Source organism: Polistes canadensis, unplaced genomic scaffold, assembly GCF_001313835.1.
Source record: "Polistes canadensis isolate GaletaPanama2010 unplaced genomic scaffold, ASM131383v1 scaffold_265, whole genome shotgun sequence".
NCBI lineage: Eukaryota > Metazoa > Arthropoda > Insecta > Hymenoptera > Vespidae > Polistes > Polistes canadensis.
Genome location: NW_014569812.1, coordinates 29380 through 47816, shown reverse-complemented (window position 1 = coordinate 47816; position 18437 = coordinate 29380). Strand labels below are relative to the sequence as shown.

Genomic DNA, 18437 nt, shown 5'->3' with positions numbered 1-18437 from the left:
ATCATTTTTATGTTGTTCTAGTCTTTTCTTTAATTTTTGTTTTGTTTGTTCAATGTAGCATTTGCAACAATTTGTAGTTGCTGAGGAAGTCCCCAGTAAGGGAYGAAACGTTHAACAAGATCMAATAAAYTTGTTCATCAAAATTTATTAACTGTCTTCAATTTTCCCTTTGAAACTCATATATATTAATATACTGTTGGGACAAGAATATTGATTATTAATAATATTATTATCTTATGGAGGGTGTGTGTGTGTGGAGTGGGGAGGGGGGGAGTACGAGAGGATAAAAAATAAAATAAAAAGGGATTAAAAAAATTAATTTGCAAAGAAACTTACAAAGTGTCTTACCATGACATAATGCCTCTGCATTTCGGTCTTCTCGCTGGCCAGCTTTTCGCATTCGAGTTTTAACCTGAAAATTAAAAAAATCATCTGAGATCAGAGAGTAATGACGAGGAATTACTAGCAATGACTGATTTCCAGCTTTGACGGTAACATATACACATACACACACACACACTTAGATTAAAGTGTAAAAAAGAAAAGGAAAGAGAGAGAACAAAAAGCATTGAATACCATTCTACCAAACCCCCCATTTCTACAAATTCAATCCCTTCGAGAAACCACCATAGCCCTTCTCCCCGTTCTTCCCCCCACCCACAAAACCTTTAGCACCTTTCGAGATTCGCGAGCATGGTCGCGACTCACGTATCTTCTAAACTACGAGATCGAGTTTCTCGAAAGAGGAGGAGGAGGAGGATGAAATGAAGGGTGGGAGGAAGGTGGAGAGAGAAAGGATCTGTGAGAGTGTAAGGAGTGGTAGAAGAAGGGAAAGGGGATGGCGAGTAAACGAGATTACGGTGGCTATACCACCTTGATGCTCGACTATTTCTATCCTTTTCTTTTTTTTTTTTTTTTATACTTTCTTTTTCTTATGTTTTTCTATTACCTTTTATTTCTATTTCTATTTCTTTCTCTCTCTCACTCTCTTTCTCTTTCTCTTACTCGTTGAAAAGAAAGAATCGACGGGGTAAAGTTTTTTCTCCCTCTCTCTCTCTCTGAAATTATACTTAACTTTATTTTTGTGATTCTTTTTATTTTTTTTTGTAAACGAAAGGAAAACTCACGAGTTACGTAATATCACCGTAACACATTTTAAAATATAGTATGGTATGATAAACATAGATAAAAAATAATTAATAATAATATAATATAATGATTATATAATGTGTGCAAACGTCATCGTAATATCGCGTTCGATTGTATTTCTTTTTAAATTATTTTTTAATATGCAAAATAAGATTATTATTATTATTATTATTATAATACTTCGTATATATTTTATCGTAATAATTAGAATTATATTATAGAATTGATATCGTATTGAATATCTTGTTGCAATCATTATAATTATACGAACTAATTAATATTTAGATCATGTTTAACCATAACAAAAATGTGATGTATCTCAAACGAAATACAAATAAATTGTATTCGACGATGTGAGAGAGAAAGAAATGTGTTAGGAAAAAGAAAAAAAAAAAAAAGAAAAGGTTAAAAACAATTAATATAGAAAGACAAAGATAAAAAGAGAAAAAGGTTAAAAAGATACGTGGAGATCGAATGCGTGCCACCGATGGTATTCAATTCTCGTAAGGTTTGATTTTCGAAAGAGGAGAAAAAAGAGAAGTACAAGGGGTAGGTAGGTAGGTGGGAGGAGGAGGAGGAGGAGGAAGGAGAGTAGAAAGGTAGAAAAGCGTAAGAGAAAAGAAACATCGAGCGTCGATAAACGTAAAAACTTCGAGAAACATCGGAGTTGGTATGGATAAGGGGGTGAGTGAGTGAGTGGGTGGGTTGGTTGGTTGGGGTGGTAGTTTGAAGAGAGAAGGGATGAGGAGGGGGAGGAGAATCGTCCGACAACAACGAGAAAGAACCAGGAAAATAGAGGAAGAAAGGAAAAAAAAAAAAAAGGGAAGAGAATAAAGAGAAAGAGAAAGAGAAAAATAAAAAGAGAAAAGAAAAGAAGAAAAAAAAAAGAGAGAGAGAGAGAGAGAACACTCACGAATGGTACTGTTGCTGGATGAAATTGAATTCCTCTTTGATCCTTTCACAAGTGTCGGCCACAGTGAATTTCAGCCCTCCCGCAGCCCCGCCGCTTCCTCCGCCGCCCTGGAATAAAAAGCAAAGAACAACCAAAAAAAATTGTAGGAAGAAAATTGAAAGGTGAGAATTCGATTATCATACAAGACAATACGATTACGTTGAAGAGCGAAATATATATATAGATATTGATAGATAAAGTGAGAGAGAGAGAGAGAGAGAGAGAGAGAGAGAGAGAGAGAGAGGAAGAAAAAGAAAAAGGGTGGAAAGAAGAAGATATAAAAGAAGAAACGATCAAATTTATACGAATCTACCGGAATAAAGCTTTTTTTTTTTATTTTTCTTCTTCTTCTTCTTCTTTTTCTCTTAACTCAGCCCTCTCTTATTTTTTATTATTTTTTTTTTTGGCTCGTTTACGACACCGACAGATATAATATCAACCCCCCCCCTTCAACTTCACCCCACCGTTCTTCCTTCTCACCCCTTTGCCACCTCTTTCTTTCTTTCTTTCTTTCTCGTTTACCTCATCCTCGCAAGAGGTATACTCGAGAAAAGATATCCCTCGAGTCCTACCACTCACTCACCCTTCCCACCCTTCCCACCCTTCCAATGTAAAAACACACAAATTGGTGGTAACGTCAAGCGACAATAGCTTTTTATCGCTATCTCTCTCTCTCTCTCTCTTTTTCATCCCTGTGTACTTCTATCTCTTTCTTTATCCAAGTTTTCTTCTCCCCGTTAAATTGAAGATTCTTCAAGTATCATAGAATAAATCGATTAATTATTATCGTCCAACCTTTTTCTTTTAAGGAAAAATAATCGATTTCACGATTTTTGCATTTTACATTATCAATGTTGAATAAAGTTTTGTACTTTTTCTTTTTCACCTCCAAGTTTGATTTGATATATATAAATATATATATATATTTATAATAATTATTAATTTTATATTTGATTAAAAGAGTAACTTACTATAATTTGTCGAATAAAATTGATAAGCACGTGTTGCTTCGATGACGGATAGATTGTTACTGTTTATCCGAATGGAAAACAACAAAGAACATTTGTTTTCGTTACATTTTAATTCTCCGATTTTGTTCACAATTTAAAAATCAATATAATTCTAAAAAATAAGATCTATCGAAAGAATCTTTATCTTTTTATAAAGAATAAGATATTCTAAGCAAAAAAATCGTCTTGAACTCATATAAATAAAAGAACTTCTTTAGAAAAAAAAAAAAAGACACCGAAAAAAAAGAAAACAAGAAGAAGAAGAAGAACAAATCGTAAAAAGATTTCCTGATCTTTCGTGACGAAATTAAGTTCGGACTTCGAACGACCACAGTCGATTACCTTTGGGTCGAGTAAGGTGCACACACATACACACACACAAACAAACAAAAAGAAACTTTAGAGAAAGAGGATAGGTGCCATCAGAGATAGGGAAAGAACTCTTATCTGGTAAGGTTGGTTTTAAGGTTGGTAGGTGGTGTAGCCAGGTATAAAAGACGAACTGTTTCACGTCTAAAGTAAGATAGAGGGGGAAATGGGTTGGAGGGGAAAGAGAAGAGGGAATAGGAGGAATAGGGATAGTCAGGATAGTTGGAATAGGGATAGCATGATAGAAGAAGATGAAGAAGCAAAATAAAAAGAAATAATACTAGTACTAGTACTAGTAGTATTATTAGTAGTAGTAGTAGTAGTAGTAGTAGAAGAAGAAGAAGAAGAAGAAGAAAGATTGAAGAAGCAACGATGAAGGGCTATGAAGGCGTCCTTAATGAGACCCATTCCACCATTCCCACCAGGTATACCCATCTACCACACCGAGGTCTAAGTCAGAGTCCACCAGAGGCTCTTCAGAGGTTCGTTCCTATACCGAGTCGGTACTTTTGCCGACTGAAATTACGAGGGAAAAGGATTGGAGCTTTCCGATGACAGTAATGATTACGTTGTACCTGACCCTTGAACACAGCCAGACGTCGATCGGCTTTGTAAAGAATCTCCCTTCTTCTTCTTCTTCTTCTTCCTCCTTCTATTCGTGATTCTACCTCAACCAACGAACCAACCAACCAACCAAAGAAAGAAGGTAGACCTCCCACCTTTTACATCAACCTTTCCTTTGATAACGAATAAAGAGATATTAAGTAGAACCATAGGATTCACTCTTTTCATAAACGTTCTGGTGTTGTTGTTGTTGTTGCACGACGATCTTTGACAAAAAGGAATCTAAATGGGGTGGAGGGAAAGTAAAGGTGTAAGAATGTTAATATATCTCATAAATAAAGTTAAATTGTTAGAGATAAACGATTCCTTTGATAACGAACAAAGAGAGATAGGGTGGGGGAGGGATTTGGATTTTATAAGGTTATTTTACATAACGATATTATCTCGTATCCTCGTAAATGAGAAATTTTATCTACCATAAAATGCAAAATAAAATCAAATAAAAGATATATATATATATATATATATATATATATAAAAAACCGAATTCGCGGGGATATATTTCTCTGTGTGTATGTACGTATAAGCATATATATATAAATATGTATGTATGTGTGAGAGGAAGAATCGTTTTATCCGGCTGGAAAATTCCGTAGCCAGCGTTAAATGGTCAATGACTGTCCACCGGCTGGAAAATTCCAGTTTTTCGAGGGTCCACGGGACTACGGGGTAGAATGATTTGGCCACTTGTTGAATTCGAAACGGGGAGTTGGCTGTCGGTGGTAAAACGGTTTCGGGAACGGGGTTAGAGGGCGTGGGTGGGTGGGTAGGTGGTTGGTGGTGGTGGTGGTGGGCCTCACTTGTTGCAATCATCAAACGAAACAGTCATCGAACAGGTTGTTGTTCCGCTGGTTAGCCACGCTTTACGTATATTTCACGCGGATTCCCGATCAACTCTCTCTCTCTCTCTCTCTTTCCCGTTTTAGAGATGGGAAACATTTTCTACGCGGTCTATTCTATCTATCTATCTATCTATCTATCTATCTATCTCTTTCTATCTCTAATCATAACTGGCTAAACGGGATCGTTACTTTATTGCGGTCGACTACGGTAGAGAATCTATTTTTTTAAAAATATTATTTTACCCCGTATATTTTTCTCTCCATTCGTGTTATTTATTTAATATATCAAAGTGAAACACACAAATGTTTTTGTCGCGCGCTTATATTTTAATTATTAATATTTCACACTTTTGTGCATATATATATCTAAAGTAAAAAATTGGGCTTATCTCTTATTTAAATTTTTATAAAATATATTAAAACATATAATATATTGAGAAAACCCTTTTACGTAAGCATATACTTACATAATACGTATATCAAAAACGTATGTACCATAGATATATACAATATATGGATCGTTTGACAATGTTTCTATTAATTTATCGATATGTAATTTGATAATATACATTACTTTTAGGGTAATTTAACTAAAAATTAGCTGCAAATGGACTTATACCACTTTCAAAATAAACGATCCATATATGTAAAACATAACGATTCGTATTTTACATAACAATATGCTAAACATCTTTATATAACTTATATATATATATATATACACATACACGTGTCAAATATCTTCTTTTCTTTTTTCCTTCCTTACTCTTTCTCTTTTTCTTTCTTTATTTTTTTCTCTCTTATATATTTTCGAGGTAAAGAGACCGAACGTTTTGCATTTAACGGACTTTGTTTTTTAAGGTCGAACGAGGGGGTGTGTTCCATCTTGCTCGTCGTTTAGCTTGTGGCACGGTTATAAATCTTAAGGGTAAGAAACTAACACACAACCGACGAAGTACTCCGTCATTTCTGTCATTTTCATCTCGCTTTTACGAGGAATCGTTTTGAAAAATGAGGACGACGAGAACTACTACGAACGTCGTAATACCTTGCAATATCTTCAAAAGAAAACATAGAGAAAAAGAAAGAAAGAGAAAAAGAAAAAAAGAAAAGGAAAGGGTAGCTAGCTACCGGTTAGGGGTAGCTATCGATTAGTTCACTTTCTTTCTCATTTTTCTACTACTACTGTTAACTATTAACTACGTGTGCAGTTCAACTAGATGCACTTCAAAATATATGATTTTCGTTCGCGTTGTGAAATGATGAAAAAAGAAAATGATTCTATTTCGAATTGATGTGTTAAAGTAAGCTCGATTAAATTCATTATATTACAAAAATAAAAAGAGAGAGAGAGAAAAAAAAAACGAAATATAATATGCCTTGTATAAATTCGATTAAATCAAATGTACTCCTCATCGCGAATACCCGATATATATTATGGGAAGATATTATATACCGGTTATTATAAAAGAAAAAAAATATGCAAAGGAAGGGAAAACCCAAAGAGGAGAGAAAGAAACGTGAGATTAAAATACGAACAAGAAAAAGAGATATCAATAATCAAGTATTTTAATCCTAGAACTACCAACTGGGGTAGATATCTACCCTTATCTATCTGTAGACGTTAAATGAAGATTTGATCGTTTTTCCGTACTTTCATTTCCGTAAATTGAATTTGTTCTTCACCATTCTCTTTACCATCAAAAAAATAGAAAAATTCGTATACTTAAAAGTTTGATTATTGCTATCAGAACAATTTTTTTAAGAACTACAAAAACCCTAGGGGTAAATATATACTCCCCCAGTTTGTAGTTCTAGGGTTAAATATCGTACTTTTCGTATGTAAATTCATTTGAAAAAAAAACAAAAAAAAAAAGAACAAAATAAAATGATCATTATCGTAAGAACAATCCTCGGAAAACAAGGACATTTTCATTGTCGCTTAATTAGAAAAGATTATAATCGTTCGTAAAAAATGGGCTTACGATAAAACTACGATGTATCTAATAAAAATTGGATTCATTGATTATTCGTAGATAGATCCTAGTATTAGACGAACACGAAAAGATTTACCCCTTTCACTTCCCTCTCCCCCTCCCCCCATCGTTCTCTCCTTCTTTCTGGCATATCAATCAACGTTGATTGAATATTCTCTCTCTCACTCTCTCTTATTCTTTCTTTTTTTCTCTCGCAAGCAAATACATTTTGTCTGCCTCTCTCTTTCTCTCTCATACGCATACAACTATTTATCTCTTTTACCATTTCCCCCACTCACACACATACATGTATTTATTCTCTCTTTCTCTTTCCCTTTTTGTTTTTTTTTTTTTTTCATTTTTCATTCTCTTCTCTCTCATTCTCTCTTTTTTCGCGTCTGATCGGTTTAATCATCCAAAGACCGGACCCACATTTTTTTAATTACATCGCTTTATGTGTACCCTGTTCCAGCCTAGCTCACCCAACCCACCCCCAATCCTATCTTTAAGCTTTTTCTACCCCTTCGAATATATAATATATTATATACATATGTATATATATATATTATGTATTTCCCTTTGACGAGAGAAGGAGGTCCATCGGATTTTCCTCTGTGAGCTTATCGAGTTAATAAATCGAGTACTTTGAGTACGCAAGAAAGAATACGCAATTGCGATTACACCGTCCTCCTACTAAAAAAAAAAAGAAATAAAAAACAGCAACAAAAGGAAGGACGAACGTTAAAAAATAATAAAATGAAATAATAATAAAAAAAAGTACCATATATACGCGCGCGCACGGGGATAGAATTAAAATCAATTTTATCGAGAATTTTCTTGGCCTATTTTCTTGCCCGTCTGTCTGTCTGTCTATTCTCTCTTTTTTTTTGTATTTTTTTTTCTTTCTATTCTCTCTTTCATTTTTAATTATGACAGTAGCGTTATTAACGATCGAAGGTAAAAAAATCTCTCTCTCTCTCTCTCTTTTTTTCTTTCTTTCTCTTTCTCTGAGAGTGGTGGCTGCACGATTTATCCCCACTGCTACGCATCAGCGTTCATCCGATGAACAACCTATGTGCCATCCTCTTTCTCAACCCCCCTATAACCCCCTTACTCCGTCACCAAACCAATCCTCTCTTTCTGCCTTTCTTTCTTCCTTCCTCCCTCTCTCTCTCTCTCTCTCTGTCTCTCACTTATACGAACACACACGCATACACACTCTATCTCTCTCTCTCTCCTGTTTAATGTCTGGTACCTTTTGTATTCATTGTCCGAAAGACTCCCCCTCCCTTTTCACCTTTCACACCATTGAATCCTATGTAATCGTATACGTGTTCACATACTCGCACAAACGCATATATATATATATATATATATATATTTGTATATACCGAAGTTAAACTGATGCATATATGTGCAACATTCGTGTACACTTACACGTTTAGTATATATAAATAATATTTGTATGTGTAGAAAAAGAAAAGGATGGTATGGGAAAGTATATATATGTATGTGTGTATATATATAGTATCGAAAAACCGGCTGGTTCACTTTGTTGGCAGGAGATAATGGCCATGCGAATCGTAAATAAGGTAATAGGGTGGGTCTCTCTCTCTCTCTCTCTCTCTCTCTCTTTCTCTCTCTCTCTCTTTCTTGAAAAGGGCCTGAGATAGTCCAAACGATCGGAATGACGTAAGCGAGAACTTTCTTAAGGGTTCTCTTTCGTAGCACGCTAACGAAAACTTTGTTAACTTTTCTTCTTTTCGATGCTCCCCCTTCCTCTTCCTCTTCCTCTTCCCATTCCCATTCCTTTCCCTTCTTCTTCTTCTTTTTCTACAAGAAAGAGAGAGAGAGAGAGAAGAAACTTGAGACTTACTCCAATTTAGCCTATGAATTTGACCATAACCATTTATCTAACGTTTTCTTTAATACCTCGCCGCTTAGTTTTTCCACTTGTTTATGTATTTAGAATTTTTTTTGTTCTTTATTAACCCGTGGAAAAAAAATTCATAGAGAAAAAATAGTTTTCGATCTCATTGTATTATCAAACGAATGTTTTTTTTTCAATCTAAAATACAATATATGAATTGAATTTTTTAATTGATGAGATAGTATTTTTTAAAGCTAGGAATAGGTATAAACGAAGTGTCTGTAAATTTGTACTATTTAAATACAACAAATTAACGAGATAAAAATACAATTTATAAGATAAGATTTAATTAATTATGAATTGTTTTGTTCTTTTATAACAATCGAATTAATTATCAAAGTATCATTGATTTGAATCCGTTTACTTTTATCTAACAGAGAGAGAGAGAGAGAGAGAGAACAACTAACTTCTCGTCGGCTACTCGAAACCCTGACGACACAACACACACAGCTGCAGTTGAATAAACATTGACGACGCATCGAAACGCATCGAAACGCATTCGACGCGAAACAACTGAGATCCCCCTCCTCTCTCCCTCTCTCTCTCCCTCGCGTGCACGTGTGCATACACGTTTGCACGATGCACATCCTCCTCCTTTCCCCTTCCCGCCCCGCCCACCGTGTATGTGTGTGCGCAAATAATAAACGGAACCAACAGGACGAACGCGCCTCGTACAAAGCGACCAATTACAGTTGCTTTCACGGCAGCTCATTGCTCTCATCGAAGGGTGAAGGGTGAAGGGAGGTAGAGGGGGGTAGGGAAAGAGACTCACGCATGCATACACGCGCACATAAATAAAACTCTGTGAATAACGTGGAAACCAAAGAGAATACCAACCACACCGAAGAAAAAGAGTATACTTTAAATTAATATAAAAAGGTAATTTAATATAAAAAGGTTGATATGTTGCTAATATTTGGGCGAATTTAAAAGGGAATGCACGTGAAGCAACAAATCTGTATGCTGCAAAGTACCCACGGAGGCATTTGTTTAAGTAACACAATAAAAATTAAACAAATAAATTTATAATTATCAATTGCAGGCTATCATTTTATTGTTGGTTGTTCTTTTATCTTCTTTCCATTGTTCTTTTTCTTTTTTGTTTCTTTCTATCTTATTAATCGTTATGACAACGAACGAACGAATGAACGAACGAACGAATGAACGAACGAGTCGTTACGCCGACTGTACGTTAGTTTTCTCCAATTCTGTCATAATTTATCGGAATAAATGTCCGGGAGGGATGTTCATAAATCACGTTAGCGCGGAAACGCGTACCGAAAACTCTTTTCCGATACGCTTTACTTTCCTTTCATTCGACTTCTTTCTTTCTTTATTTCTTTCTTTCTTTCTCCCTGCTGCTGCTGCATTTTTTTTTTCTCTTCCTTCCTTCCTTCCTCTTTTCCTATCTTTTTTTTTTTTTTTTTCTTATTCACCTAGCCGAACTGTCGATAATAAACGACGGTAAAAAGAAAAATGAGATCGAAGGTAGGAAGAAAAAGTATTATTTTTTTTTCTAAATAAAATAAAAAAAAAAAAGAAACGAAAAGATAACAAATGAAAAAGAACATTCGAAGATAGTTACCTGACTGTACGAAAGAAAGAGAGAGAGAGAGAGACGGATAAAGTGTGGGAGAGAAACAAAGATAGATAGACGGATAAAGAATGTGTGTGTGTGTGTGTGTGTGTGAGAAAGAATGAACGATAAAATGTAAGAGAGACAAAGAAAGATAGATAAAGAATGAATGAGTGATAGATAAAGTGTGTGTGTGTGTGAGAATGATAGATAAAAAATGAGTGAATGAGTGAATGGGAGAGAAAGAGAGAGAGAGAGAGAGAGAATAAACATTTTGAAACGATTTCGAAATGAAATCTCGGCAAAACGATCAGCGAGAAAACGAGGAGAGTCAATCAATGTCGTCACGTAATACGCGCTAACAAATATCAATGCGTTGCTTTCGGTAGGGTGAAGCTAAAACGAATTTAAAGGATAGATGAGCAGAAAAGGGGTGGTGCGATCGTCCGGACAAAATGTTAGAGGGTTGGTTGGTGGTTAGTGGACGGAAAAGGAAGAGAAAAGGAGGAAGAGAAAAGGAAGAAGAGAGGAAGAAGGTAAATGTGGAGAAGGGTTGGTGGTATACGGGGTGAGGGAGAAGGGTGGTGGTGGTACAAGAGAGACCATGGGGAAAACGAGGGAGGGACTAGGGTGAAAGGGGGAGGGCCTGGAAAATATAGAGAAATTCTCGTAGGACAGGAGGAGAAGCCTGGAAATATTGCCAGATTTTCGATTCGATGCTCGAATAATGGAGGGTTCCAACCAAGGAATTTGTAAAACAGAAAGAAGGAGTGTGAGAGAGAGAGAGAGAGAGAGAGGGGGAGTAGGGAGAGAGACGGGGTGGATGGAAATTATGTTGAAGGCATCTGTCGGGATAAAATTGTATAAATATTGTATCAGTTAAGAGAGTTTTACCACCATGCGATTTATTCCTTATTTATTTATTTATTTATTTATTTATTTATTTATTTATTCGTAGTTGCAGTATTTGTCGGGTCTAATATTGTCTCTGGGTATTTCTAATAAAATATATTTATATAAGAGTAAGACCAATAAATACAATAATTCTTTTTATTATTATTAGATTTAATTATTTAATTTCCCTTTTTCCCCGTTCCCTCTGCCACTCCCGACTTATCTTGATCAATATTTCTCTTAATTTCATTGGAAAAAAAAAAGAATAAGAAAAAAGAGCAAACATCTAAAAAAAAAAAAAAATACGACTACGAGATACGAGTTCTCATTTAACGGGGAAAACCACCAGAAGAAAGAGGAGCAACAACGGATAAAGAGAGAAAGAGATTTCATTTCCCTTTTGCAACGAATAAAAAACAAAACAAAACTAAACTAAAAAAAGGGGAAAAAAAAGATAGGGAGTAAATACATAAAAAGAAAAAAAATACAAGGGATGATATTAGTTGCAGTATAACAGTGCATCGACAACAACGATTCCTCCTCTGCATGTAAGTATAATTTAATTAAATAAAAGAAAAAAGAAAGCAAGGTGTGGACGAATGAGTGAACGGATATAAAATCATAGGAGAATACGAGAAAAGAAAAAAAAAAAAAGGAAAAGAAGAAAAAGACAAAGGAGACTATGTTTTCCTCCTCGAACTCGCGTAATTTTGCATTAACGCGAAAATGCCAGCTACGAAGAAACCCCCCTCTTGCTTGCTTGCATGGTTGCAAGTTACTATCCTCCTGCTACAGATACGAGAAACACAATCTCCCTCTTGTTCTCTCACCCTCTCTCTCTTTCTCTCTCTTTCTCTCTTGCGAGGAGTAAGCTTGCATTTGTGTCGCAATGGCGGATCAACGACGATGTTACCCACTGGCGAACTAACCTACCCATATACACCACCCTACACAAACATATATATATAGAAACACATACATACATACATACACACATCATACTTACTAACGTAATACTCGGAGATAGTATACTCGTATATATTCAACTAGGTGTGTGACTGACTGAATGCTTACGAGCATTCGTATGCACACATACACATACATCATAAGAAGAAAAAGAATAAGAAGAAGAAGAAGATACAGAGAGAGAGAGAGAGAGAGAGAGAGAGAGAGAGAAAGAGAGAGTCAGTCCCGTGTGTTGTACATCGGTATGATTATTATAGGTTAGACGTTCCATGGCAGGCAGCGTGCACAATGCTGCTGTTGCTGCTTCGAGAGAAGGTGGAAGAGGATGAGGATGAAGAAGAGGAGGAAAAGGTGGAGGATGAGAAGGAGGATGAGGAGGAGGAGGAGGACGTAACCTTACTTCCCGCAGACACGAAGGGACGTGATCCATGGGTAGAGAGGTAGGAATACCTCATCGTTTTAGAGATACACGTCCTTCCTTTCGTATACACACATATCTTCCTTCTACTACTACTACTACTACTATTACATTACTACCAACACTGACAATGAGTTGGGTATGCGACTCCTCGTCTCCTCCTCCTCCTCCTTGCGTCGCGTTCTACTATGCCAGGATAATATGTAGGAATGTGTATGTTCACGGTTGTGTTATATATATTTGTGTGTGTGTTGCGTGTCTCTTTGTATTTGTATTCGAACGTTCGAGAGGACACGCGGTCTCCTCACAGAGAACACAATGGCCGTCGACGTTCTCTTACTCTCTCTCTCTCTCTCTTTCTCTCTTTCTCTCTTTCTCTCTTTCTCTTTCTCTTTCTGTTTGTGTGTATGGGTACCGGTATGGGTATAGGTATGGGTGTATATACCTCGATTTCCCGAGAAAGCTTTATTCCTTGTTTAGCAAGTGTTCTATCGATTACAATTCTGAAAAGCAATTTTCCGAGATTGAAAATAATAATCTTATTATCATAACAGCCTCTAGTTGATGATGATGATGATGATGTTAATTAACCCTTTCAACTTGATCTTTTATTCTCTTGTGTAGGCTCGACGGTGTTTCGTGGTTTTTATTTTTTTTTTTTTTAAAGGGAAGAGGTTTGACTTCGATTGTATAAATGACATTATGGGGATTTATTTTCGTTTGATCTCATTTTATTTCTATTATATTTTTCAAACGGAATTTAATTATCAATGAAAATGATGAATATTATATTGCGAAAGTGAATAAATGTTCTTTTTTATTTTTGGTTAAGAAAATAGTTGAAAGGATTGCATACGAATAGAGATTGTCGATAGAAGTTTTTTTATTGTTGATTAAATTATAGTCATTTAAATTTGGATAATTTCGAATAAGAATACGTATGTATATTCCTTATCTCGTAAGATTCGATTAGGTGGGTATTTCATTTTTAAATATCGTTATTATTATTCTTTTCTTTTAAATATAAGTACACATGATATACGTGTAAAATATTTATGACGGTTAACGGTGTCAAACAGAAATAACAAAAACGTTTCAATTAAATACTCTTGTAGAAATAACAAAGATACCGGCCGATCATCTTTCATTAACGTAATCTTAAAACGAATGGAGATAAGATTCGATCGTTGAGAATATTGTCGAAGATTATCGAGTGTTTTAATATATGTGTATGTGTGTTTCAATAAAAAAAAAAAAAAAACGATGAAGTATATTCGCGACAGGTGTCACGCACGCACGTTGTTATCTATCCAATATAATTAAATGTATCGAAAAGAAATATATTTTTTTCTTTTGTTTTAATTCCAATTTATACTAACGATATTAATAATTCAATACATTCAAATAATATTATTTAATTGTTAGTGTATACTCTGAACCGAATTAATTTCTTCATATTAAAAATTTAATAGAACAATCATTTATCATACCTGATTCCGAATAACAACATTTCTGAGCGCTTATTGGCGGCCTACGGTAGCCGAGGGATTAATTACTCTATCAGTAACAACAACAACCGACACACAAAATTCTATATGTACACGTAGAAATAAAAGAAGGATTCAAACTAGAAGAAGAAGAAGAAGAAGACGAAGATGATGAAGATGAAGAAGATGAAGAAGAAGAAGAGTTCAAAGTTCGCTGGAGAGTAGCCATCTGGCGAGGTCGTTGAAAAGCTCGTTGTAACGGGCAGGGCTTTAGACCCTGCAAGAGAGAATGGCCTTCGATCGACCGCGTCCTCCTCTTCGTCGTCATCGTAGTTGACTACGACTACGACTACGACGACGATACCAGCGTGTTAAACATCTTCGTCACGCAAACAGTCACCAACAACAAAAAAACGCCATTCCTTTTCCTTTACTCTTTCGCGAGAAAACTGCAACTGCAACTGCAACTGCAACAACTGCAACTGCAACAGCAGCAGGAACCTTTTTTCATCTTTTTCCTATAATACATTTCCCATTTATTCCTTCCTCCCCCAAACCCCTACCTCTACCCCTTCCCTCACTACCCTTCGACCACCCTAAAAATCCAACCCTATCATTATCTCTTTCTCTTATCACCTTTTTTTTCCATTTTTTCTTCTTTAACCCTTTGAATGATGAATACTTTTAACTGAAGTGTTTCCTACGAATGGAATAATTTATTATTAATGTGACCAGATTCTAATATTAATAAATTATATTTAATAATTATAATTTTTATGTTTCTCACAATATTATTTTTTCATCTGACAAGATATACAAGAAAAATATTACATTATTTTACATCCACATTGATAAACACGCTTATCAACTTTTACCAAAGACATATATGCGTCCATAGCACTCAAAGGGTTAATTCTGATATCTACCATGAACGAATGAACGTAGAGGAGTTCGTTTATTCATTCATTTTTTATCTTTTTCCCCTGACATTAATAGTTCTCGAGTTTTCTCTTATCGAACACCTATCGAACCTTTTTTTCTTTTCCCCTTTTTGTTGTTGTTGTTGTATCTTTCTTTCGTGAATGGACAATCGTGATGGAACGATTCGATATATGTATCGTTGGTACGTCAGATGATAGGGGGAAAGAAAGAAAAGAAAAAAATAAAGAAGACCGCGAACGACGAGGACTCATCAGCTGTTTCATTCTCAAGGCTTGCCTTGAGTTCAAATGACGAAGAAAAAATATATGTAAGAAGTACTCTGAGAGTATAAAGTGATGGGTGGTAGAGTAAGTAACATATGGGAAAGATGGAAATACGCCTAATTACGATCGGTGTTTAATTATTAAAAATAAATATATATGTTTTATCACGAAAGATCGAAATTGAATAATGTCAAGATTCACATAGAGTATACGTCCGAAATGTTAATTTCGATCAAGGAACGTTCAACAATTGTCTTCTCCTATAACTTCCGCTTATATTTTCAACTATCTATTTGATTATCGGCATTTATCGTAGAAAATTTGTTAAGTTCTTTGATATGGAACGCGTTTTAACCCTCCTTTCACCTCCCATAATAACTTTTATGGAATATCACCGTTTGGAATTCGAGAAACACATTCTTACGATCGATTCTCCCCCGCTTGCTTGATTCCTCGATTGAACGATTTCTGCTAACAGCAGAGGCGGTCATTTCTCATCCGGTATAGAAAAGTAAAATATAAGAATAAGAAAAAAAAAAATAAAAAAGAGAAATAAAGAAAGAAAGGAAGAAAGAAAGGAAGAAAAAGATGGATAGGTTTATTAGAGAAAGAAAAAGAAAAAGAAAAAGTAAAAGAAAAGGAGATAAATGCGTATACGTATTTCAGAAGGAAACTTTTCTTCCTCCGCCCACAGTTGGCGGTCCCTTAACGAGAGAAAAGTATGCGAAGAGAGAAAGAAAGAAAGAGAAAGAAAGAGAGAGAAAGAGTAGGGTCGATCCTCTTCGTTGAAAATGTAAATGTAAATGTAAGTGTTGGACAAGAAAGCTAGCTAGCTAGCTAGCTAGCTAGCTTTTCCTCCCCCAGTGATTCTCAAGTAAAAACGAACTTACGGAGAAATAATGTTGGTGAACAGGGGGTGTAGAAGAGGGAAAGGAAGGGGTTTATTCGATGCTATTACTATTTGCTACAATATCGTCCATCCTTTAACCCCATCTGAGAATCACTGACAAGGACACTCGGGTAACTCCCCCCGTTGGTGTGGCAAGTGTGTTACGACGATCCCACGACATAGTCGAACCAGTGACGATCAATCTTGTCCGAAGAGACCCTTCCCCTTCCACCCCCTTCCACCCCCTTCGCTTCCCTTCTTCATCTTCTTCCTCTTTCTATCCCTCTTTCTATCCCCCTTTTATCCTTCCAACGCCCTCTACTTTACGAGTTCGCTACCATCCAACAAACCTTCGATACTTTTCTCTCTGTCTCTTTCTCTCTTTCTCTTTCTCTCTTTCTACCCCTTCTTATTGTCTACACTTTCCTACATATATATATGTGTGTGTGTACACACCTTTGCTCTAGCTACTATTCTAACTTTCCAAGTAAAGTTTCGGATCACTGCTGCGAGAGGTCAAAGTAGCCACCCTCCTATCCCACCCTTTGACCCCCCGCACCCCCCTTCCCCTTTCTAAGAATCACTCTCGATTCGTATTCCAACAAATGTTAAGAAAAAAAATCACGTTTAACTCGATCTCATTTTATTTTAAACGAATACGAATGATTTATCTATTCTAAATTGAAACAATAAAAATAAATGAATTGCTACAACTTTCAATCGAGTACAAAAAAAAAAAAGAAAGAATTTATTTATTGTTATATCAAATATATAATATATCGAAAATGATACAATTAATAATTTATAATAAAAAAAAAAATATAATTAATATAAATAAAATGCGCTTAGTAAAGTATTCTCTCTAAGAAGTAAGTATAATATAATAATACGAATAAAAGATTTGTTTAATCGATCCCGAATAATAATAATAATAATAATAATAATAATAATAATAAAATAAGAAATAAGATTTTTCGAACGAGAGGATGAGAACCCCTATCGAGGATTTCAGTGGGCGGCGTTGGTCCCCTCATCAAATGCTTGTCATACCGTTCTTACCCTCAAACTCCGGAGCCTAACGGATCCCAACAGTCGAGTAAAGCTCGGCCCGCACCCCCGTGTACATAACGAGGAGGAGAACGACGAGGATGGTTGGTTGGTTGGTGTGTGTGTTTGTATATCTATGTGTATGTGTATACAATGTGGAAGTCGGAGGAAACTCCTACTACTATGAGAAAGATAGATAGATAGATAGATAGATGGATAGATAAAGAGGAAGAGAGAAAGAGCAATATGGATAGATATAGGATAGAAACGTGGAAGCCCGTGTGACCACCACCCCAATGGAACTTGTGGACTGCGGCTTAAGGGCTATATAGGCCCGTGATATGCCCTTCGGCCAAGAATTATGCCGCTAAAACCCACCAATTACGGGGGCTTGCAGAACCTGAGTACTATTTTCTTTATTCTATCGGAAATACACTCTTCGATGTATCACACACACACACACACACACTATATTTATATATGATATATAATTCTATCTTTAAATATATATAATAATATACGAGTTAACGAAAATTCGTGTAAACAAAAGTTATATTGTACGTTGCATCTATCGCATAAAATACTCTTTAATATATAAAATGATATTTTAAAATAAGAAAAATGATTCTCTCTCTCTCTTATCGACTGGGGATATCAACTTGTTATACATATATATAAAATAACGTTAAACTTTGATAAAGACATTTAGCGAGAAGGATCGAGATAACTAAGGAGAAGAAGAAGGGAGGTCTTAGCAATTCGCTAAGTAACTCGGTGAATGCTTGATGACGCTTGGCCTAACACGAATAACCTAAATTAGGAACATCGCGCTAAGTTCAATGCAACTCCTATCCTAAACCTCGTGTGTTCAATGGATTCACCATTGGCTTCACACACATACACACAAACTCACTCTCTCTCTCTCTCTCTCTCTCTCTCTCTCTCTCTCTCTCTCTCTCTCTCTCTTAGAGAGAACTGGCCAAAGTCGAGCTTATCGTACAATTACTTGATCAAAGCTTTCAAATGCTTGTGCTCTGCTTCGAGTATGGTTGTTTCTTCAAAAGCCAGCAAGCACACGCTTTAACCCACCAACCAAACGTTAG

General features: G+C 35.7%; 1 protein-coding gene across 18 annotated transcripts in view; it reads right to left on the bottom strand.

Moving 5' to 3' along the window:
* LOC106790837 (protein groucho) overlaps nucleotides 1–18437 on the bottom strand; it is an 83098-nt gene that overhangs the window by 50072 nt on the left and 14589 nt on the right. For 15 of the 18 annotated variants that reach the window (XM_014756027.1, XM_014756030.1, XM_014756033.1 and 12 more), the window contains exons 3-4: nucleotides 2063–2169; nucleotides 337–412 (exon numbers count right to left, since the gene is read on the bottom strand). In XM_014756027.1, coding sequence (XP_014611513.1) covers nucleotides 337–412; nucleotides 2063–2169 — 183 coding nt within the window. The remainder of the gene's footprint in view (nucleotides 1–336; nucleotides 413–2062; nucleotides 2170–18437) is intronic. The other 3 variants (XM_014756037.1, XM_014756039.1, XM_014756041.1) reach the window with 1 other exon arrangement.